At 44.1% G+C, this 24,570-nt stretch overlaps 2 protein-coding genes across 2 annotated transcripts; one reads left to right on the forward strand and one right to left on the reverse strand.

Annotated features, from left to right (window-relative positions):
- Positions 1-888: 888 nt before the first annotated feature.
- On the reverse strand, positions 889-24,465 carry LOC119651528. The gene is made up of 6 exons (XM_038055160.1): positions 24,214-24,465; positions 9,420-9,527; positions 9,207-9,348; positions 5,406-5,491; positions 5,161-5,314; positions 889-1,538 (listed from the first exon to the last, which is right to left on the reverse strand). Exons 2-6 carry the CDS (start codon positions 9,495-9,497, stop codon positions 1,174-1,176), a joined length of 825 nt encoding a protein of 274 aa, XP_037911088.1. The 5' UTR covers positions 9,498-9,527; positions 24,214-24,465; the 3' UTR covers positions 889-1,173.
- Positions 17,399-24,256, forward strand: LOC119651527. Its single transcript, XM_038055159.1, has 3 exons — positions 17,399-17,690; positions 23,203-23,338; positions 23,497-24,256. Exons 1-3 carry the CDS (start codon positions 17,504-17,506, stop codon positions 24,164-24,166), a joined length of 993 nt encoding a protein of 330 aa, XP_037911087.1. The 5' UTR covers positions 17,399-17,503; the 3' UTR covers positions 24,167-24,256.
- Positions 24,466-24,570: the final 105 nt, after the last annotated feature.

The following is a 24,570-nucleotide window of genomic DNA, read 5'->3' on the forward strand; positions in this document are numbered from 1 at the left end:
CTCTCTAACATTACCCTGAGCTGTTTGAGGGATGACTGGAAAAAGACCCAAACGCTGCCTTGTTAGTCAAGTTTTGATTTTTTACCTTTCGAATATCCTCCGACGTTTAACATATCGCTTCCAACGTGTTCATAACTTGGTCCGTTTGCAGCATCCAATAATTTGCAGTGTCATTCAGACAATTTGCCGAATTGCATGTCTTCATATTTATGCAGCCAAGTTGATTTTATCTTTTCCTGTTCTTCTTGTTGGAGTGATGTTCTCGCTCCACTTCATTATGAAAAGCAACTAAATCTGATTGTATGGATGTTTTTCTGGTTGAAATCCATAGACGACTGAACCTGAGCCCGGTATCAAAGGAGAGGATGCAACCGCCTTTTGTCGTGCTGGTACAGGGGCTTAAAGTTCTTGCACCAACCTCTGCATGGGAGCATGCTTCATTACAGAACCTTTCGAAACGCTTAAAGCATTTTGCTTCAATAAATACTAATTAAGTGTCAAAATAAAAATTTGTTGCATTTCGGAGCCATATGTAATGAATCGCGACAGGATCGACAATATTGTTGTCAGACACGACTGAGTATCGTCTTGTTTGGGAGAACGCAGGATGGGGTCATTGCTCGGCACTTTTGAGGGATTATTCCTTTAGAAGGTGCTTTATCTGCTTGTATTTCAGCGGAATTATCTCCTCTTGATCGTGGGGTCATCTTACAGACTAACGAACATCCCAAATTGGGTCCGACGTTATTACAGACTAACCACTGAATATACAACAATAGATACAAATTACCAAAGATTTCAATATCAATTCAATTTTATTTCTCAAAATTTAGTGCAAAGAATAAATTCATGCAAATATCCTTAAGAAATACATGTTTATTGCGCTTACATCCTCATTGTGTCGCTCTTAAATGCTTATGCATTGGAGTATGTATCTTTCACAAAAGAAAGTACTGATTATTCAGATATACATAAAAATATGCTCCGAAAAGACTGAACCTCTTTTTTCGAAAGAAGATAAAAAGGGAGCATTCTGCATCTGACCTCTCCCAAATATTCCAGCATTAATTAAAAATCCCAACACAACATTCAAATTTTTCCTGGTCGAAAATTACGTCTCCGCCTTATTTGCATTCAACAATTTCTTCTCGTTTCCATTTTAATTTTCCTTTTTCACGCGAACCTGATGAGGTTTGACTTTCGCATAACAGGCAACTCATGGCCGTACCAATTACGAAATTCCCGGACAGCCTGCTCGATATTGGGTTCATTTATTTGAATCGTTGTAATAGCTTTGTCTTTGAATGGTGGTTGTTTTTTCGCGATGGTGGTTCTTTCATTTTTCAAGGGGGTAATTTGATCGAAATTCGGTGTTTTGTACATACGAACTTTTTCAACCGCTTGATTTGAATGTTCGATAGAATTCCAGCGTGGATGTAAGGGATCGTCGCCGTACAGTGCTTTATATTTGTCCGTTCTGATCAGTTGAAGAATTTGAAAGAACGCTACCACGGCAGCCCACATGTAGCCAATTAACACTGTAACGAGAGAAAATTGATAGTTCCTTGAAATGCTGAATACGGTTTAAAACTTCCAAAAGTAATGTGTAGACATATAACACGCAGCATGCAATATTTGAGCTTATTGGCGGAAATCTTACCTACTAAAAACAACGCACGGGGCTACCATCGAAAATTACTTCGCGGAAAGGACCCGGATCCACGTCAGCAAGTTTATGGCGTTTACCATTTACATGATCCAGTTAGGGGTCAAGCAGTACACTGCAGGATAGACTGACGCGAAACATAGCTCCCTGAGGCCAACCTATCTCTCTCTGAGGATGAGCTGTCTCTCCTCTAGGGCGATGTGTAGCTTTTCAGGCGCCAAGCCTCTTGTCTACCAAGACCATTAGTGAGTGGTAATAGCCACACCCTGTACGAGGTGACCCTAGTATTAACAAAACGCTACGGATCTAGACTGGGGAGACGAAAAACACCCCCCCAATCCAGGGTGCGAACCGTGCCAGGTGATTACACCCAAGAACGAAGGAGTTGGGACGTCAAGCAGTGAATCCAAGGTTAACATTGGTATACTGCGTGGACAACAACCTACAAACGCCACTGCTCAAACAGCAGGGAGCACCAAAAGCACGTCTGAGTTAAATATACCAGACGTCAGGAAAGAGACAGGTCTCAGTGGCGCAGGTGCTAAATGATACCTGCGCTACCTGAGGAAGGCCTGAAACCAGAAGAGACCCTTAAGAAGGCTCAGGATAGACCTAAGCGATCTCTTCCGGAGCCGAGAAAGCGCGGAGCAGCAGAGATTAACCCGCATGAAAGGAATGCTCCCAAAAAATCCAAACTTGAACCCAAAGGGGGAGAAAACCCGGGCAGGTCTGAGGTGAAGGCAGGACTCAGGAAACCCGTCATTAGCCATGCTAGTACGGTCAAGGGCCTTCGACTGGCCATACTGCCAAAAATGTTTCCAGATCAAATACTCACTCGTGAGGAGCAGGAATCCATCGAAGACCTTGCCATCAGGCAGATGTGCAATGGGTGGACTTCGAAACTTTTGTTCACCGGGATACGATTTCGGCCAGGTCTTATGCTGGTGGACTGCGCGACGGAAGACACTACAGAGTGGATTAGGACCATAATTCCTAAATTATCAGGCTGGGAAGGGGCAGAACTGTCAACATGTGCTGGGGATGATATACCAGGAACACCCATGGTGATAGTTTTTCTCCCAAATGCCGCGACAATAGCAACGGAAGATCTTATGGGCTCCCTAATCACTCAGAATGAGGATCTCTATACGCGAGTATGGAGAGTCTTCAGAAGCAAGGCGGAGGGAAAGGGTAAACTTCTTACGATCGGGGTAGATAACCGATCCCTGGAAGCAATCAAACGTCGAAGTTACCATATCAACTATCGATTTGGCAACACAACCGTGCCTGTGCACAGAGAAAAGCCGAGGAGAGACACCTCGGAGGAGACACCTGGTGAAAAGCATACGGAGGTCGCCGAAGAAGTCTCGAAAACCATAGAGGCGGAAAGGACTGGATCAACCAGGGAAGTAGACCTGCTACCCAGTGAAGAGCAGAAGCTCGACGACCTAGACCTAGAACTCTTAGGGCTCAGGGTGGACAGCGATGCGCATGAAAGCGCCTCGTCGGAGGAGGCGGGTGATACTCTGACAGTGGAGAAGAGCTCCAAACAACAACGGAGGCAATGGCCAGCACTAAGATAGCCCAGATAAACCTCCACCATGCGAAAGCTGCATCTGCGGTAATTGCAAGGACAAGCTCCAAGAAGAACATGGAATAGTGCTGGTTCAGGAGAACTTAGGTGTACCGGTCTGCAAAGAGGAAGCATGTAGGTAATTTCGGACTCCTCTTGTGAAAAACCAGGAGCTTGCATAATTCTTAAGCGTAATTTAAAAAACATATGTCTTTCAGAGTTCCTGACCGGGGACCTTGTGGCTATCCAAGTCTCATTGGCGGGATACTTCCCAGGAGACTGGCAGCCAATAGAGTCTATCGCAGCTTACAAAAAGTGTTCCGCTCGAAACGTCTCACCATAGGGTCAAAGCTCTTACTGTAAAAGACAATGATCTTGCCAGTCCTCATATATTGGACTTGGGTTCTTAGCAAGAAACATTCCGTTCTTAGCAAGAAACATTAACTCTTGGCCGCGTTCGGGAGAAGAATCCTCCGAAAACTTTTTGGCCCCCTACATGAGGTTGGACTTTTCCGTAGCCTATATAACGACGAAAGCTATGAGGAAGACCAGGACCACTCAGTAGTGGATAAAATCCGGCTCAATAGGTTACGGTGGGCATGTCATTTAAACCGTATAGATGAGAATGATCCAGCCCGAAAAGTCCATAAGGGCAATATCTATGGTAGAAAAAGAAGACGAGGCAGACCCTGAGATGGAGCGATGGCGTAGGCCTAGACACCAGGCAGATTTTAGGGATATCGAATTGGTAGACCTCGGTGCAAAACCAGGATGTCTGGAGTTCCTTATTAAGATAGGCCTAGACCGGATACCGGTTGTTGCGCCGTTGATGATAATGATGATTAGATCTTCCTAGTTTAGAAACCTAGCTTTTTCTGAGATAACAACCTATTATACAGTATATCCTATAGATGTCCGGATGTCCGATTGATCCCGTGCATCGAGAAATGGGTCAACCGAAAGCACGGAGAATTGAATTACCACCTGACACAGTTCCTTACGGGACACGGTGGCTATAGGAAGTACTTGCATCGCTTCGAGTTGAACGAGTCTCCCAACTGTCCTGAATGCGGTGCTACACTCGAGGACCCGGAGCACGTTATGTTCCATTGTCCCAGATTTCTGCAGCAGAAAAGGAGGTTGAACAGCATCTTAGGGGCGGACATCGAGCCCTCCAACCTGGTGGAAGAGATGTTGAAGTCGGAGGAAAACTGGATGGCGATAAATGAGGCAGTAGCCGTGGTGCAGACAAAACTCCTGGAGTTGGATCGAGCTCGGAAGGCGGCGCAACGGAGACGTGACATGGACGAGCTGGTATAGCGAACCAGAGCCTCCCCCGCGAAGTAATGCTTCACGGTGGTCCCGCGGGGAGGGGCGGAAGAGTGGGGGTGGTTTTAGTGGGTGTGAATCCCACACACTGCTGCAACCTGGTGCAGCAGCGTCTTTCTAAGATTTCCACCTCCATCCATAAAAAAAAAAATAAAGATGTCCGGATGTAGGTCGCTGTTGGCATGGAGATTTGTAAGCCCGGATATCAAACCTCAGTCGATTCTGCTATGAGTGAGTCTTCACCTTCTTTAGGCTTCGTCCTATTCAAAAGCAGTATCGGTTCATCTAAATCGGGTTCTTCAATTCTCTCGGACGTAAGCTTGGCTAGGGTGGTATCGAGAGGCTCTCAACAACTCGGCCTTGAAGTCGTTTTCCCTTGACTTGGATATCGTGTCATGAATGAATAGCTGATAACTCCAGGCGAACACAATACTGACAACATTGGTCCTAGTGATCGTAGCTGTCTTGAAAAAACACACCTTACGACGTTAATTCAGATTAGAATCTTAAGCCATTAATGATCATTATTAATATCTAATAAAAGCAACTATGTATTCGTAAAATGAAATTTATTAAGGAGGGCGATACTCACGTAAAAGAAAACCACCAGCTACAGTTGCAGCGATCAGTACCCCTAAATTCAACTTTTTCTTCCAGAGTATCATTACGGTAATATGTGTTGACAATAGCATTATAAAGCGAGCAAATTCCACAATGATCAACGGAATCAAAAGCCATTTATAAAGCTAAAATTAAATAAATAGAAAATTTACATAAACCAATTTTTCTAAGAAATAACTATGACTGAACTTTAAAAAGTATTTTTTAAGTATTTACCTTTAAAGCTCCTATAATTCCAAGGATACTTGCTATTATGACGATTATTGATCCAGTAATCATGAACGATCCTAATTTAGCTGCATCTAATAAAAAGAGATTTGAAAATTGTACAATACTCAGAATGGTAGTATTACTTCATCATTGTTCTCTAAATCAATAACATAAATTTTAATAATCAATTTGCAAAGGAGCCGATAATTTTTGGGACTGAATAACCTAGTTTTCGGCCGTCTATATACAGTGTCCGCATTGCTTTGATAGTAGGAAACTTGACTAATGTGGTATCTAATACTACAAGGGATAATAGGGTAGAAATGAGATCTACGCCAGATCCTTTTCCCTTTGACAGTAGTGAAGAGGGCATACAGAGGTGTACATATGATTACCCTTCCCCCCATTATTCACGGTTACCTGAAATGCCTTCAGCTCCCCCTACGACTTCCCGAAACGCCGGGTCACACAGGCGGTCGATGTTGAACTTAGGGGATCGCAGCTCTACAACCCTATGAGAAATGGCGAACGCAACACACAAACGAACTTAAGGGACCATCAGATGGTGATCCTTTTCGAAGCTGATGTCAGCGCATCTAGGAGACAACTCCCAAATCTACTGCTGATCGCGAAGTGTCGGTGAATTGAAACCCAACTGACCTCGTCGGCAGAAGCAACCCGACAACGGATTTAATTCTGCACCACTTGATTTTCCAGAGTACAAAAGCACATTGCCGCAAGAGGGAGAGGAGTACTCTCCAGAGTCCCACCATCTTACGTCGCTTAGGCCCAGAATGTCCAGTTTATATCGCTTGAATTCCCACTCAAGTTGAAGAAAGCGAACGGCCGGACACTTCAGAAATCAATCATAGTGTCGTTTATATAGCCATTGGTCGGTGGTCAAAGGGTAGTACGGTCCCAGTGCGAAACGTGGATTCGTACCCACGATGGAACATAAAACCTGGGAAATGCCTGCTGAAGCAATACCAACAGCTCTACTACCAAACCCTATCTCCACATCCACGTGATGACCGCTGGGAGCTCTTTCTTAACGAAAAGCTGCAGACTGAGAAGGATGAAGGCGAGTCTCCCGCGCCTAAAAACGGATCAAATTGTACCTACATGGAAAACAACTTGTTACGAAGCCACAACAGGAACCTCGGACTGGGCGGATAACACAACAACAAACCCGGCAACGACAAAGGAATAATGATTTGCGCATTTTCTCATGGAACGTGCGCTCCTTGTACAGAGGTGGAGCTGCCAAGCAGCTAGTCGATACTCTGTCCTAATATAGATGCGTTGGGCAAAGGCCGGTTTCCTGGAGAAGAGTCACTACACCATATATTATAGTGGCCATCCAGTAAACCATGTGCTCGGAGTAGGTTTCGTAGTCAACCAAAAACTGAAACCTGGGAAATGGATGCCGCAATAACCGCAGTCAACAGAGATCCTGGAGATGAAGCATCAACAAATGATCTTCACGATCACCTGAAGAACGTTATCATAAATACGGCCACAAGCATACTTGGCCCCAGCCGCAAAAAGAGTCGGAGCGGCTGGTTTGACGATGAATGTAAGCTAGCAACGGAACGGAAGAATGCCGCATACCGAGTAATGTTGCATTCTTAAAGGACGCGGGCACGCGCGGAGACTTATCACGAACTCCGGCGAGGGGAAAAGCGACTTCACAGACGGAAAAAAGAAGCCTGGAAGAAACAACAGGTTTGTGAACTCGAAAAGTACAGGGAGCAACCGCGCCAGGCGCGGAAGTTTTACCAACAAGTCAGCAAGATCAAGCATTACACACCTCGGTATTCATCCTGCCGAAACAAAGAGGGAAATCTGATTTCCGATAGAATGGGCATATTGGAGCGATGGGTTGAGTACTTTGATGAACTACTGAACAACTAGAACACCGGCGAGTTGGAGGTCCCGCCAACTGAAAACGACGGACAAATTCTGCCACTACCAAGTATGGAAGAAGCATAAGTCGCCATAAATCGCCAGAAGCCGAATTGGTTAAATATGGAGACGACCAATTACACCAAGTGGTTCATCAACTTGAGCTCAAGGTATGGGACAGCGAATCAATGCCTGACAATTGGCAACGAGGCATTATCTGTCTCATACATAAAAAAAGAGATATCACACAGTGCACCAATTATAAAGGTATCACGTTGCTGAGTACCATCTATAAGATATTCTCCTCTATCTTGCTAGGCCGGGTAGGCCTATACGCTCAGAACATTGGCCCACACCAAACAGGCTTCACTCCAAGCAAATTAGCAACAGATCAGACGAGATATTGGGCTGCACATCAATGAAGGCAAAACAAAGTATATGGTGGCAACGTCAGCACCAAAAACCAACCAACCATCAACATCAAACTGCACTGGTCAAACGGGAAAAATAAAGATTGGAGACTACAACTTTGAGACCGTTGATAATTTCTCCCATCTAGGGTCGAAAATCAAACCGATAACAGTTATGATGATGAAATCCGCGCACGGTTGTTGGCAGCCAACAGAGCCTATTTCAGTTTACAAAAACTGTTCCGCTCGAAACGTCAAAGTTCTTACTGTACAAGCCAATGATCTTGCCAGTCCAAATGTATTCCTCGGAGACTTGGGTCCTTAGCAAGAAGAATTGCGAACTCTTGGCCGCGTTCAAGAGAAGAATCCTCCGAAGAATTTTTGGCCCCCTACATGAGGATGGACTATTCCGTAGCCTACATAACGACGAAATCTATGAGCGATATCACGACCGTCAGGATGTGGATAAAATCCGGCTCAATAGGTTACGGTGGGCGGGTCACTTAATCCGTATGGATGAGGATGATCCAGCCCGAAAAGGCTATAAGGGCAATATCTATGGTAGAAAAACAAGACGAAGCAGACCCTTCCTCAGGTGGAGCGATGGCGTAAGTCGGGACGCTAGACAGCTTTTAGAGATACCGAATTGGTGGACGTCGACGCAAAACCGGGATGTCTGGAGTTCCTTATTAAGGCAGGCCTAGACCGGATACCAGTTGTTGCGCCGTTAATGATGATGATGAAGGTGAACGGACTGCTTATCTCCGGCAGAGATCCGGAGAATGTTGCCAAATATTGTCCAGCCACAGCACTGTCAGAGATTGCTTGCAGCTGCAATAGAACAATCCCTTGTCCTATATGCGTCGCCTGTGCGGGTGTAGGGGCCTGCAAGCTCTCAGAGTCGGAAGCAGATGAACTCACTTCACCGTCTCATAACGCAAAGTATCTGTAGCGCTTTTAAAACCAAATCGGATGAAACAATGCTGGTAGTTGCAAATACAACTCTAGTCGTCAGGCTTACGCGAGAAGTGTGCGCAGTGCTGATAGTGCGTAAAACGCAGGCAACGAAGGATCGGTGCACACGCAAGTTCGGTGCACACGCAAGAATAACTACCATTTTGCCCACGGAATATGAGGGTTGCTACCGACAATATCTGCACCGCTTTGGATTGGATAGTTCCCATATTGTCCTGGATACGGTAATATACCAAAAGATCCAGAGCATGTGATGCTTTACCGCTTAACACCAAACTACCGAATATCTCGTGGTATTGCTACTGGTACGCCAGCATGAGAGCAGCAGCGTCAGATGGCGTAGGCGGGAGATTTTTATCTTTAGGAAAACCGAGCCCGGAAAACACCATGATTTCTTCCTTCCCTTAATTCATTAAAGAATAAACAGAAACCAAACTGTGGTTACGAAGTTCAAGTAAAATCACTACACTACTAATTGAAACTTCTTAAGAAGGGGCGTGTTTAAGAAGAAACTTACCCTTGTCGAAAAACTTCATAACAAAATTCAAAGGAAATTGTTCCTTCATTTCAGCATTTGCCTCGATAGGATCAAAAATATACAGTTGTAATATGTCATACCCACTTATGCTAAGATACAAGAGCTGTACCAAAGCTTGAATCTAGGAGGAGAATATAACGAAAGTCAATCACATTATTTAATGAAAGTATAAATATTAGAATCATTGCTTACCATCGCCGTTATACAAACTATAATAACACCAAGACGAACCGAACAAATAAAGAAAAAGGTTTCCATCCACACAGCCATCTTTGGGTAACATTTAATTAGTCTTCGTGTCTGGAAAAAGGGGATTCAGAAGAAATATTGTTTTTTGGTTATTGAAGTCATTCAATTACATATTCAAGAAAATTTGTTGAACTTTTAAGTGAACTTAAAAAACCAGGATTGTTGAGAGCAAAAGCGGATATTAAATTTTAAGCCCTCCGAGAAAATTCCGGGCTTGAAATGCCACCATATCCTATCATTGGATCATCCAAACACTTATTTCATCCTATTTGTCTTATATAACCTTTCCCCCTCGGGGGTAGGCGGGCAAAGCGCAGAAACTTTGTGATCTTGCAAATTACTCACTAAGGAAGCTACCACCCCACATGCCAGTCAGATATAACATGCACCTCAACTGAGGAGAAAGAATTTCAGGTTCATTACGGATAACCGGTGGGCTACTTTCGAAATTACAACGACGGGAAAAGGTACAACATATTACCGACCCTTGTAGCATCAAATATTCATCGAGCGTTTCCTACAATAGACGCACGTGAGTATGCGAGGCGACATCATCCTCCGTCAGGTCAATCGTAGAAGCTGGCGACAACATCAAGGTTATACTCCAAATAACAGTTTCAGTAATTGCCGAAGCATTTTTCTTCACTGTCCGGTTGAAGTCTCCACCGAGGTTCAGAACGAATTCCAAAGAGCGTGTATAGAATTTATGAAAATCGATTCTGTGGATAGAGTAGGTTTTCCCAGGATCTGCACATATCCAGCAACTCCATGAATACTATCTCAAGCCAATGCAGCTACAGTCACTCACTTGTATTGTAGTGCAGATCCAGCTGTCAGATTGCACGACCAAAAGATTCGCTTTCCTTTTATTGATTTGAATGACCGCAAAAATCCACCATACAAAATTCGTTGAGAACATCAGCGTATCATTAAGGAATGACATTACTAACCTAACTCAAATTAGCACTGCAAATGCCAGCAGGCGATTGAAAAATAAAGCCCAGAAGGTTAGCCGAAAGTGCGTGATCCTCAGTGAAATACCCGTAATTGAAATTCTGCACGCACTCAAGCGGAAACTTGATAAAGGGAAAGTCACATCAGACATGTTCAGAATGCAACGTACGCGATGAACAACGGAGCTTTTTCGGATCATTGATCGAATCCTAACAGGGCGTCCAGAGAATGCAATTTTCAGTGCCGGAAGCAAAAGTATACTGGGATGGATTTACCCGCCCAGTATACTGAAGGGAGCATCGCCGAAGCGACCCGCCATGCAACTATCCCGAACATGAATTTTGCGGATGTTGCCGAAGTGGACATTCGACGAGCCATAAACAGTTCAAAGAACTAGTGGGACCCTGGTCTGGATCGGGTGAAAAATTTCTGGTATAGAAAAATTCAAGTATGCATGGTCGGTTGACACATAGTATAAATCAGGTCATTAGTTGGCCGGAAGAATCGCCATCCATCGATGGTTGAAGGACAAGCAATAAAGCCCACAAAAATCGATCATGCTTAGGCTTCGACAGTATCGCACATACTGGAACACTTCATCCAATGCCTTGAAGCGGCTGAACCTTCTTCGGAATATCGGAAGTAGGAGTACAGTTGAATAATGAAATTGTGGATAGAGAATGACTTTTCCGGTATGCCTAGCACATATTCAAAAAACTTTCGAAATGTCTGGTATGAAAGATTCATCTACCAAATGTCTATCATCTTTCACTCCCGTCCACAAATCCTTAAGCTTCTTTTGAGTTATGTAAAGAATGAAAAAAATTTTAGATTCGTCGATGCAGTACCCTTTCCAACCCATGCTTCTCTCCTGCAGGAATTCCGTAAGGATCCGTCCTATCGGCATTTATCTTCACAAACTGTAAAACTTTGTATAATTACTTCCTAACCTGAAAACGCCTTCCCACTCCCTGCAAATCTGAAGCAATTATCTTCCAAAAAAGGCAAAATTAACAAAAAACAAAAACGAAGCACGACGAGCTTCTTCGTCATCATCAACAGCGCAACAACCTGTATCCGGTCTAGGCTCCAGACACCTCGGTTTTGCGTTGAGATCCACCAATTCGATATCCCTAAAAGCTGTTTGGCGTCCTGACCTACGCCATTGCTCCATCTCAGGCAGGGTCTTATAACATCACATGTAAATGACAATAGAGTTGTAGAGACATTTCTTAAAGTATACATGAAAGGCAACTCTCAAAATAGTGGCATCAGTTATAAGCGGCAACACAAGGCTCTGGTTGAAGGTATAAAAGCGTAGATCAATTTTAAAACTATGATTAGTTCACCTTTAAATTTATCCGGAATGAAACCGCTTCAGAAACAACCGCGTCGTGAGATGAAAATTATGAAACAATCCAACGGTCGAAAATCCGAAGTGCCTGGTGAAAAAGTGTTATTAAATTATACTTACTTCCTGGATGGCTGTCAGAATCGGAAAGTTATGCTGGGTTTTGATCCATCAACATTTGAGGCTAAAATTGTTTTCCACTTGTAACCTATTGAGCCGGATTTTATCCACAACCGGACGGTCGTGGTATCGCTTATAGATTTCGTCGTTATGTAGGCTACGGAATCGTCCATCCTCATGTAGGAGGCCGAAAATTCTTCGAAAAATTCTTCTCTCAAACGCGGCCAAGAGTTCGCAGTTTTTTTTTTGCTAAGAACCCAAGTCTCCGAGGAATACATAAGGACTGGAAAGATCATAGTCTTGTACAGTAAGAGGCGTTTGACCAGTGCGATTCGATGTTGTTCGTTCTTTTGGTTTTGGCGCTGACGTTGCCTGCATGTACTTCATCTTGCCTTCATTAATGTCCAGCCCAAGATCTCTCGGCGCCTGCTCGATCTGGATGGAGGTAGACTGTACATCTCGGGTGGTTCTTCCCATGATGTCGATATCGTCCGTAGAGCATCCCCTTGTCTTAGACCGTTGTTGATGTTGAATGGCCTCGAGAGTGATCCTGCTGCTTTTATCTGGCTTCGCACATTGGTCAGGGTCCGTCTAGTCAGTCTTATCAATTTCGTCGGAATACCGAATTCTCTCATGGCCGTGTACAGTTTTACCCTGGCTATGCTGTCATAGGCGGCCTTAAAGTCGCTGAAAAGATGGTGTAACTGATGTCCCATATTCCAACAGTTTTTCCATCGTTTGCCGCAGAGAGAAAATCTGATCTGTTGCTAATTTGCCTAGAGTGAAGCTTCTTTGGTATGGGCCAATGATGTTCTGGGCGCATGGGGCTATCCGGCCTAGCAAGATTGCGGAGAATATCTTATAGATGGTACTCAGCAACATGATACCCCTACAATTGCTGCACTGTGTGATATCCCCCTTTTTATGTATGTGACAGATAATGCCTCGAAGAGCTTCGCTTCAACAAAACCTTTCACCCATCTCCACAAAAACAAGTTTGAAGACGACACCCTAACATATTGCAAGGACACAAATTCCAGACGTCGATCAACTCTGGTTGGTAAACCAGTCGCTCAACAAAATCCTTTACTCGTACCTCAATGAAAAACTTCGACTTGCACGCACTAGTACTAAACTACAAAGCCCGATGATAAGGGAGCTCTCCTATGTAAATTTCTTTAATAAAATTTAAATTAATTTCAGGAAAAATACTAAACAATTAGCGAAAGTATAGTGTACCGTCTGATATAAGATTTATTAATAAGCGATAATTAAATTTTAACATCTTAACTGAATAAGTCCAATTTTAGAATCAAAACGATATATATGAATTATTAATATGCGCCTCAAATATAATTAAATGTTCTATAATTAATCGTGAAATAATGTTGCATAAAAGTCTAGAACGGGTTTCTATCAGTATGCTACGTAATCCAGTAATACAGATCCACGGAAACAGTGCGTTTGATTCTCGGAAATCTCGGATTTTGCCTAAAAAGGGCTAAGGAATTTCCTGGTTTCTACGATAACCAGTATGAGTACAGAAGCCTTGGCATCCAAGTAGATATACATAAAACATATACATAGTATAGCCATAAGTTCTGTCAGTCAAACAAATCTTTATTTGCCATGAAGTAATAAACCGAACCAATCGAAAAGTATACCATTAGAAAAGGGAAACATAGAGCTTTCAAACAAAAAAATATTCAAAATGGCCGCCGCTAGCAACTATACAGGCCCGAAGTCTGTGAAGCCATGCATCGATCGCTTCACGCACTGTATGAAGCGGCATTTCTCAAGCCGCACGCACGATGCTGGCCTTCAAACTCTCCAAATCGGTGTAAGTTTGATCGCAGGCAGTCTTCTCTAACTTAGTCCAAAAGCTGCAGTCCAGCTGAAGTCAGGAACATGCGCCGCTAACCACTGCTGAATTATCTTGGCTTTGTGAGCGGAGGCCGAGTCTTGCTGGAAGCACCACGGCTTTCCAGCGAATAGAGATTCACTCAATGGCTCAACTACATCCTCTAACATCTTTTCGTACACGCTCCCATTGGTTTTCACGCCGGCCTTGCCGAAATGAATATCAGTTACTCCGTGGTATGAGACGCCCCACCATACCATGACAGAAGTTGGATGGTGTCGACGTTGAACTGGCAGAGCATTTTCTTTGGTTTCATAACAATTGTAAGCATATACTCGATCATCTTGTCGGTTGAATTTTTTCTCGATGGTAAAAATTTTTTCATCAGAAAATAGAATTTTGCGATATTTTTTACCGGAAAATCGTTGCAGAAGAGCAGCACACCGGGTTCGCAGTATTTCCTTCAGTTTTGGCGTTAGGATATGGCTAACACACCGCCGATACGCACCGAAACCGAGATCTTCTCGTAAAATACGACTCATACTTCGAGTTGAAATGCCCATATCCGCCGACATTCGTTTCTGCTTGCGGAGAGGATTGCACAGCATGCACGGTATTCGGGCGACGTACGGAGCACGGGCGCCCTCCCGGGGCCTGTCAGCCACATCAGCTGTTGCGCGGTATCGAGCTAATGTCCTAAAAACGGATCGTTCGTTTACCGACAGCTTTTTTAACAAACTATGAATCTTTTTCGGCGTATTCCCACATTGGTGCAACGCAATAATCGCGATTCTTTTTTCGTAGTTACCGAACCTCATCGTGTTGTCGTTCACGCGCTACTGACCTTCGGAGCCTGAAAGTCTGACGGAAGTCCGGTATAGTTAGGTACTCTCCGTGCGCCGTATTAGCAGTTTCGGGGGACCAACATTTCTCGCTATACGCATCCACTTACGCTTAGCCATTCTCGATTAAATTGGATACATATAGATATAGATAGATATCATCTGATGCGGGAAACTTTCTACGCACGTTTTACTATTCGTATGTGGCTAAAAATCCAAAGTATTCCTTCATATTTTTTCAAACTACAAGAAATACGTACATATTACAGACAGACAGACAGAATACTATACTTATAAATTGAATGTATATAAATTATGCTATCTAGGGTCGACAATCAGTACCGATAACAGTTACGATGATGAAATCCGCGCACGGTTATTGGCAGCCAACAGAGCCTATTTCAGCTTACAAAAATTGTTCCGCTCGAAACGTCTCACCATAGGGTCAAATCTCTTACTGTACAAGACAATGATCTTGCCATCTTGTATTCCTCGGAGACTTTGGTTCTTAACAAAAAAACTACGAACTCTTGGCCCCGTTCGAGAGAAGAATCCTCCAAAGAATTTTTGGCCCCCTACATGAGAATGGCCGATTCCGTAGCCTCCATAACGACGAAATCTACGAGCAATACCACGACCGTCCGGTTGTGGATAAAATCTGACTCAACAGGTTGTGGTGGGCGGGTAACTTAATCCGGATGAATGACCTTATATACGTTTTAGAATGCATGAAATTCACTTAAAATGTAAAAGTTTCACCTTCTATAAGGTGTTGGATTTCCTTTAAACTTCCCAAAATGATACCTTATGTTACCCCTTATGCAAGTGCCGAATTTTGTAGTTATAGCATGAGCTTAAGGGGGGTTTCCGGCCAAATTTTTAAAATAGACTAAAATAGTATTATTAACTTTATTTGTGTAGATATCGGAGGATGTATTTTGAGGCCTAGACTTCGTTTAGATATACCACGGTGATTTTTTTCAGATTTTTCGGTTGGATAGGTTCTTAGAACGGGACCTGTTACAGTTTTTGAGCCCCCACTCCCCCACATTTCACCCAAGAACAAATATGGGACCAGTTTTGAAAAGTTCTAATGTCATTTGATACTCCACACGGCAACATTCTGTGAAAAAAAAAATTGCGCTCTCTTTTCGCACGTATGAGGAGCAGTCTTTGTAAGCTGAAATAGGCTCTGTTGGCTGACAACAACCGTGCGCGGATTTCATCATCGTAGCTGTTATCGGTTGTGATTTTCGACCCTAGATAGGAGAAATTGTCAACGGTCTCAAAGTTGTATTCTCCTATCCTTATTCTTCTTCGTGTTTGACCAGTGCGGTTTGATGTTGTTGGTTGATTCGTCTTCGGTGCTGACGTTGCCACCATATATTTTGCCTTGCCTTCATTGATGTGCAGCCCAAGATCTCGCGCCGCCTGCTCGATCTGGATGAAGGCAGTTTGTACGTCTCGGGTGGTTCTTCCCATGATGTCGATATCGTCAGCATAGATCAGTAGTTGGGTGGACTTAAAGAGGATCGTACCTCTTGCATTTACCTCAGCATCACGGATGACCTTCTCGAGGGCCAGGTTAAAGAGGACGCATGATAACGCATCCCCTTGTCGTAGACTGTTGTTGATATCGAATGGTCTTGAGAGTGATCCTGCTGTTTTTATCTGGCCTCGCACATTGGTCAGGGTCAGCCTAGTCACTCTTATTAATTTCGTCGGTATACCGAATTCTCTCATGGCCGTGTACAGTTTTACCCTGTCTATGCTATCATAGGTGGCTTTAAAGTCGATGAACAGATGGTGCAACTGTTGTCCATATTCCAACAGTTTTTCCATCGCTTGAAGCAGAGAGAAAACCTGATCTGTTGCTGATTTGCCTGGAGTGAAGCCTCTTTGGTATGGGCCAATGATGTTCTGGGCGTATGGGGCTATCCGGCCTAGCAAGATAGTGGAGAATATCTTATAGATGGTACTCAGCAACGTGATACCTCTATAATTGCTGCACTGTGTGATATCTCCCTTTTTATGTATGAGACAGATAATGCCTCTTTGCCAATCGTCAGGCATTGATTCGCTGTCCCATACCTTGAGCACAAGTTGATGAACCACTTGGTGTAACTGGTCGCCTCCATATTTAACCAATTCGGCTATAATTCCATCGGCTCCTGGCGACTTATTTTTTGGATGAATCGCCAGATTTTAATACATATGAAGGTGCAGCTGAAGATGCAGAACATGTTTTCTTCGTGTGCCTAAGATTCGAATGCCCCCGAAGAAATCTCGAGAATGAGTTGGGGTCCCCGTTAACGGTGGAAAATCTCGTTAGCTGTATGGTGAAACCATGAAACCGAGTAGAATGCAGTAGTTGGAACGGTGAAACAGATGCCCCAACGGCTAAAGAAAGTAGAAGCTGAACTGAGGCATAGAAGTCAACCTAATACAACTAATACCACATAAAGCAGAAGCAGCTATTCCATGAACAGTAAATAAACTGAACAACCCCGAGAAGTAATACAAAAACGATGGTCCCACGATCCTAGATGTGGATCCATGATGGATTTCCCCCAGTCAAAAAAAAACAAACACACAGACCGACAAACAGACATCGACTCGATTCTGATAAGGTTTTGTTTCACACAAAACCTTAAAAACGAGCTAAATTTCGTCACTTCCTCGGTTTTCCTTCTTCCTGTTATATCCTTCCGCTCAACCAAAGTTTGAAAACCACTGAAACAAATCGTACTAGTTTCGAGCCTAGCTCACCACAGTATTTGTTGTTCATCCTCTAAATACGCAACGTCCATTGTGACGTCTCAATCCAAACAAACAAAGTTCAGTTTGCCGGGCCGAGAAAGTATACTTTTTTCCCTATTTTCGGCGTGGAATTGTGAAAATGTCCTCTGAACCAATGAGTGAAATTCGTCCGAAACTACACCGTTGGTCTTCTGAGGAAGTATTTCAGCTAATCGACGTTATTAAGGAATGTGAATCGATTTACAATCCAGTGGACAAGCATTACTTCAACCGCCCATACGTCGAGAATATCTGGCGACAAATTGATGTTCGTTTCAGGAAAAGGCGTAAGTTAAAAGGATTTCTGATAGTCGAAAAAGATAGATGAGTTTTTTGTGAAGGCAAGTGGCTGGAAATGCATCAATGTTATGTTTCAATTAATTTGTCGTATTTCCTTTTCAGTTGTCCAAGTTCAATGTTTTCATCTTCAATTACAATGAAAATTTGGACAAATTGTATTTTATTTTGAAGTTATCACAAAATAGAAAATACGCAAAAGAGCAATTTAAACACGTCTCAGAATCCGATCCCCAACCCAACACCCTTCCCCTTTTCCCACCCACATCTGAGCGTGCTTGTACATCACTTTGCGCGCATCCCATTCATTTCTCCTTCGGGTGTCCTTCCCCGAGCTTTCGTAGTAGATACCTCCACGTGCGACCCACCCTTTGGAGCAGCTGAAGCGATATTAGGAAATTTGTTGCAATGGCAGACTCGCGTATTCGGGATTCGAATCTTTTGATTTCTTTCTAGGAACAGAAAGATCATTTCCAGCGCTCATTTTCCTTAGGAGACCTACACAGACTTCATGGAAATCAATTTATTACTAAATAACGCGGAATCCTGATAAGGGCAATGGTAAAAAATTTCCCCGCATTCTAATTTCTCTTGCAAAATGCAAAGCTGACGAATTTCTTCAACTAATGAATCTGCTTCTGCCGAAGAACATTTTTTTAGTTTAATCTTTGAAGAATGATGAAGTCCTGAGTAAGCATCAACTTCGTGATGTGTTTAGGGCCACGGACTCCTTTCTAGGCAAAGCACTCATTTTTTATTATACAAAAATAGTGGCTGATGTTTTAATTCAGGACGGGACAACTCATCAGACGCTGCCTAGAATTACTTCTGCTTCGACCAGCTCACCAACCATGCGCATATTATGATTCATAGCCTCTACATCTCTGCTTATTAAACCGTCCGAAGGCGAGACTTTTGCGGAAGTCTTCAGTGAAATCCATTACAAGATCAAGCCCGAAGATAGCGGAGCAGACTTGTCTTCAATTCGAGAAACGAAGGATGGTGGAGTCCTAGTCGATTTAGACCCGAGGACAACAAATAAAGTTACTGAAAATCACTCAAGAAATTATTGGAGAGAAAGCTTTGGTTTTCAGTTTGGAATCCACGTGCTTTCTGGAAATCCGAGACTTAAGACTGCCTCACAGAAAAACGAGATGGAAGAGGCCTTCAAACGCGAATGTCCGGAAGCAACCAATGTCCGGATTGGTATCACCTCTGCGAACTCCCCAGGCCAAAAACTCGCTGTGGCGGAAGTTGCGGAGCAATACGTGCGGAAGCTTCTTAACAAGCGGAAAATGAGAGTTGGTTGGGTAGTCGGTAGGATTCGAATCCGGGCCGCCCCAACTAAATGTTACAGATTTGGATAATGGACACACGTCTGCAACCTGTCGAGAACCTGACAGAAGGACAACATGCCGCAAAAGCAGTCGGGCGGGCCATAAAGCGAACACCTGCAACGAAAAGGAGAGTTGCGTCATATGCAGGAGCCGTGGCGCGTCTGATGAAGACGTTGTACACGCTGCGGGCGGTGTGCTTCTTACAGTCTTCAGAGCATAACTGGAAAGAGGTAGGACGCGGTCAACATGATGCGCATCCTACGAATCAATATGCGCCGGAGTGCAACCGGTCACGAGTTGCTAGCGCCATTCGCTGCGGAGACCAAAGCTTATTTAGTGTACATCGATGAGCAGTGCCGAAACAAGGACCCAGCTTCATGGCACCCTGTCATATCAGGTACCGCTGCCATCTGAGTTCGAGACTGCACTCTCGTTATGATTCTTACTCAAGGCCGAGGGGATGACTTTGTCTAGATTCGGTGTTTAGGGGTAACGTTTTTCAGTGTCTATCTAACACTGAAGGAGACGATGCCGGATGCCAAAGTTCTTAAATGGGGCATGCCTCACCCAAACTCCAGAGGGAAACGAATTGCCGAAATGGCGGCGAGAAAATGACTGATAATTCTAAACACCGGATCCACCCCAACCCAAATTGCATAGCTCCGGAAGAAGTGTGATAGACTTCGCCGCTTAACACAATGTCTAAACGGCCGGGAGCAGGCCCAAACGAGGCTCCGCAGCACAATAAACCGGAGCAAAGCAAAAAAGTGGTTCAGCGTCGTCCGCCACTCGATTGTAGAACACACAATCAAGAGATCGCGCCTTCCCGATCCTGTGCTTACCTGCACTGAAAACCTCCATGCCCACTTAGAAGTTGGGTAAGGAAGTAATCAATCTCACCGTGCATTCTGTTCAACCACGGGTCTAATTTGTCGATGAGCCGCGCAGTCCATCTGCCCTTTGGCTCATTTTGCCAAGAAAGTTGCCACTCGGTAAGGGTGCGTTGACGTTCTTCACAGACAACCACCTCTCTTAAGTTTTCGCCCTTACGGCGGTAGATAGCTTTGTGCTCCTTGGCAAGGAGGGCAACGGGGATCACTCCCGCGATCTCCATAACAGCTGGTTCGGAGACGGTGCGATAAGCAGACGCCACTCACAAAGCTCCCTGCCTCTGCACTTGAGCAAGCACCTTCTTGTCAAGGGCATCAACCCATACCTCCGCACCATAGAGCAGAACCGACTGCGTTGCTCCCATAAGAAGACGTCTCCTAGTTGATATAGGGCCCCCGACATTCGCCATTAGCCGACTTAAGGATCACTCTCAAGACCATTCGACATCAACAACAGTCTACGACAAGGGGATATCCTATCATGCGTCGTCTTTAACCTGGCCCTCGAGAAAGTGATCCGTGATGCTGAGGTAAATGCAAGAGTTACGATCCTCTTTAAGTCCACCCAACTACTGACCTATGCTGACGATATCGACATCATGAGAAGAATCACCCTAGACGTACAAACTGCCTTCATCCAGATCGAGCAGGCGGCGAGAGATCTTTGGCTGCAGTCAACAACATCAAACCGGCCTGGTCAAACGAGAAGAATAAGGAGAGGAGAATACAACTTTGAGACCGTTGATAAGTTCTCCTATCTAGGACCGAAAATCACAATCGATAACTGCTACGACGATGAAATCCCCGCACGGTTGTTGTCAGCCAACAGAGCCTATTTCAGCTTCCAAAAACTTTTCCGCTCGAAGCGTCTCACCATAGCGTTAAAGCTCTTACTGTACAAGACAATGATCTTGCCAGTCCTCATGTATTCCTCGGAAACTTGAGTCCTTAGCAAGAACAATTGCGAACTCTTGGCCACGTTCGAGAGAAGAATCCTCCGAAGAATTTTTGGCCCCCTACATGAGGATGGACGATTGCGTAGCCTACATGACGACGAAATCTATGAGCGATATCATGACCATCCGGTTGTGAATAAAATCCGGCTCAATGGATTACGTTACGGTGGGCGGGTCACTTAATCCGTATGGATGAGGATGATCCAGCCCGGAAAGTTTATAAGGGCAATATCTATAGTAGAAAAAGAAGACGAGGCAGACCCTGCCTAAGATGGAGTGATGCCGTATTTCGGGACGCCAGATAGCTTTTAGGGATATCGAATTGGTAGACCTCGGCGCAAAACCGGGATGTCTTGGAGTTCCTTATTAAGGCAGGCCTAGACCGGATACCGGTTGTTGCACCGTTGATGATGATGATGAATGATGCGACTCCAGCTGCAGCCCTGTCCGCTGTTGCTTTGATTGGCTCGAAGAAGCTCATCCTCGAATCAAGCATCAAACTAAGGTATTTACCCGTGGAACAGTCATCCATTCGCTTACCCGTCGCAACAATATGCCAAGTCTGCTTTGCGCCTGTTGTGCCGCAACGTCATCTGCATAACCGACCAGGCACGACTCTTCGGGCATATCGAGTCTCAGCAGACTATCGTAGAAAGCGTTCCAGATGTCCGCCCCCAAGGTGGATCCCTGTGCTACTCCCGACGTGATTTCCGTCCTCCTTTGACCGTCTAGCGTCTCATAGAGCGGGAGCGGTCTTTCAGATAATCCTTCAATATCCGCAAGAGGTAGCTTGGCACGTGAAATGAGTTTTCTAGTGTGCCTAGCATATCTGTCCATCTTACGGAATTGAAGGCATTTCTGACATCAAACGTTATGAGGAGGACTATCCGTGGAGATCGGTGGCTGTGTGCCTCGGCTCGATGAACCGCATCTACGACCTCCATAACAGCATCCACTGTAGATCTCCCTGTTCTGAACCCGAACTGCCTTGCGGATGACTCCCCGGCAGCGCGGATCGCTTCAGCGAGTCTACCCCTGATGAGCTTCTCGAGCACTTTTCCGGCCGTGTCAAGCATACACAGCGGTCGCTATGCAGACGGGAGCTCCGGGTCTCCTTTACCCTTACTGATCAACGTGAATCTGGCCACTTTCCAACGACAAGGAAAAATGCCCTCCTTCAGTAGAAGAGGAGTTTAGGTTTCTCGGAAAGAGCCTGGAGGTAACTGAAGTATAATTTGGCGACCCGAGGTGTAGGGGTGGTTGACGTGTTATGCCCCATTCAAAGGATAATGACCACCACAAATATAGAATGGGCTCATCTGCAGAGTCGATTAGTTTTCCCAAGTATAACGTGTTTCTTAGGGAAAACATTGGCCTTGTGTCTTTGGAAATCATCTATAATAATTCACTTGAATTATATAAAACCCATGGCAGAGGTTCTTCTCAGCGATTCGACGAATAGTTTTCTTCTTCACGGGAATTAACGACTGTCAATAATAGCGTCCGGATAGCTGAGTGGTTAGAGCGCAAGGCTGTCGTACGGAAGGTCGCGGTTCAAATCTCACTGGTGGCAGTGGAATTTGTATCGTGATTTGACGTCGGACATCAGTCGACTCAGCTGTGAATGAGTACCTGAGTCAAATCAGGGTAATAATCTCGGGCGAGCGCAATGCTGACCACATTGCCTCCTAGTGTACAGTTACGGTCTTCAATGAAGTGCTCTAACACACTTCAAGGCCCTGATCCAACATGGATTGTTGCGCCAACGATTATTATTATTAATAATAGCGGCTTTTCGGTTAGATCACTGTCACACAGGGTCAATTCCACCGTGTGGGTATGAAAGGGCGCTTGGACCATACGCCTACTTTAAATAGGAGACTGTAAGTGATTGAGAAGATCCGACATAGTTGATTTATTCGCTGCAGTAGCCACAAAGCGTACTCCCAAGAAGGCTAGTTAGATCACGGTAAAGCAGGTAACAAGTTAGAATCTAACTACATTCGAGTCCGCCTACTCTCCTATTTCTACTTAAAATAAAGCAATATTAATAAAAGAGACATGGATATTGTTAATAGTGGTACTTGCAACTTATTGCCTGTTTCAAACAGGCAAGCATGTATGAAAAGTTTCTACTCTAACGACTACCGCCAGTACTGCTAAAAATGTTCGCCTGGTCGATGTAATGGCATCTCATAATCCGCCCCCTAAGGCCGCCGTTTATCACACGAGCGCATCTGCTCACTTTATAAAAACGAATAGAATTAGACACATTTCCATCATAAGTGTTAAGGTCTAACTTGATTTGTAATATTTCAGCTGGCGGAAGTTTAGCTAAATGGACAAATCTGAGAATCTCATACCGTCGTGAATATCAATCGTTGATGAAGAGTAAATCGAAGCCTTCATGGGCTTACTTTGACAAAATGTCATTTTTGTCTCCGTATTTGAGAAAGTAAGTATTCAACCACGCAGCAGTCAAGACGTCCAGTATTTTCTTTCCCATAGTTACACAAAATTAAAAAAGGTTCCTCAAATTTCTCTACTAAAAATTTGCTATCTTGCAGTCCCTCAATAAACGATGGATAACGTCTTTTTTGAATATATTCTCAGAAAGCGCGTATTGGAACGACCAATTGAAGATCACCTCCAAAACGCTCTTGATCACTTCGTCACACTGACTCGCGGTAATTTGAAGGAATTTTATCCAATTGTTGATAAAACCACGACAATTGTATCGCCCTTCAAAAGGCTAGAAGACACTATAGATGAAGCTACCACTATTTTCACCAAAGAGGAAAAGGCAGACGACGACGTATGTTTAGATAACGAAACCAGTGGAACAGAAGACAGATGTATGGACGACGAAGACGATGAATCGAGCCCATTAAGAATGGACGACGATTCGAGCAGTACCTTTGACAGGCAAAATGAAATAAAGGAGCAAATAATTACGAACGAGGGCAATTCACGGCGACAATTACTAAAGCGGAGACATGACGATCCAGCTAACTCAATTATCAAAAGAAGTCGTCTCGAAATTCCAGACGATTTGGCAAGCATCGATGATCCTTCGTCCTCATCAAATGGGTCTACAAAGTCAGATTCAACTAGTTCATCGGCGGCAACAGTGTTTTCGAATCACGAATGGCGCGATTGTCCGGACATTTATTTTTTGTTGAGTTTATTACCTGAAATACGAATGCTTAATCAAGCGGACAAAAACATGTTCAAACTTCATGTTCGGCACATGATTCACGCTCTTCTGTATAAAGATCAGTAACCGCTTCCCCTCTGGTAGGGGGAGCACTATTCCTTATCTGTACTCACTTCAAATCAATAAATAACGTAATCCAATGTGAAATTCGGAAAATGTTCAATGTTTTAAATTCGTTTGTTAATGCATTGCCGTAATCCACACTAATACTAAGCACATCTCGGGTAATTCCACTTTATACGCAAATAAACAGCAAAGATCTCTCAAATCAAAGCAAATAACACTTTCCTCAAAGCGGATGTTTACCCGATTCAAAAAATTTTCCAATACTGTCCAGTGAACGTTCTCTTTCACGACCAACAAAAAGTTCAAGGGTTGTTCCATTACGTCTGCAATGTTTGTCCTTTTTCATGGACTTTTGTTGCGTGTGTATGGACGATGCTTATCTAATTACCTGGCCATTGTCATTG

The sequence above is a fragment of the Hermetia illucens genome, chromosome 3 (genome assembly GCF_905115235.1).
Source record: "Hermetia illucens chromosome 3, iHerIll2.2.curated.20191125, whole genome shotgun sequence".
Taxonomy (NCBI): domain Eukaryota; kingdom Metazoa; phylum Arthropoda; class Insecta; order Diptera; family Stratiomyidae; genus Hermetia; species Hermetia illucens.

Coding starts and splice junctions, on each gene's coding strand:
- LOC119651528 (XM_038055160.1), bottom strand. CDS start 9,497: ATGGCTGTGTGGATGGAAACCTTTTTCTTTATTTGTTCGGTTCGTCTT. Junction 5,492..9,206: donor TATGAAGTTTTTCGACAAGG/GTAAGTTTCTTC, acceptor TCTTTTTATTAG/ATGCAGCTAAATTAGGATCG. Junction 1,539..5,160: donor AGCTGGTGGTTTTCTTTTAC/GTGAGTATCGCC, acceptor CTCTCGTTACAG/TGTTAATTGGCTACATGTGG.
- LOC119651527 (XM_038055159.1), top strand. CDS start 17,504: ATGTCCTCTGAACCAATGAGTGAAATTCGTCCGAAACTACACCGTTGG. Junction 17,691..23,202: donor TGTTCGTTTCAGGAAAAGGC/GTAAGTTAAAAG, acceptor GTAATATTTCAG/CTGGCGGAAGTTTAGCTAAA. Junction 23,339..23,496: donor TTGTCTCCGTATTTGAGAAA/GTAAGTATTCAA, acceptor ATATATTCTCAG/AAAGCGCGTATTGGAACGAC.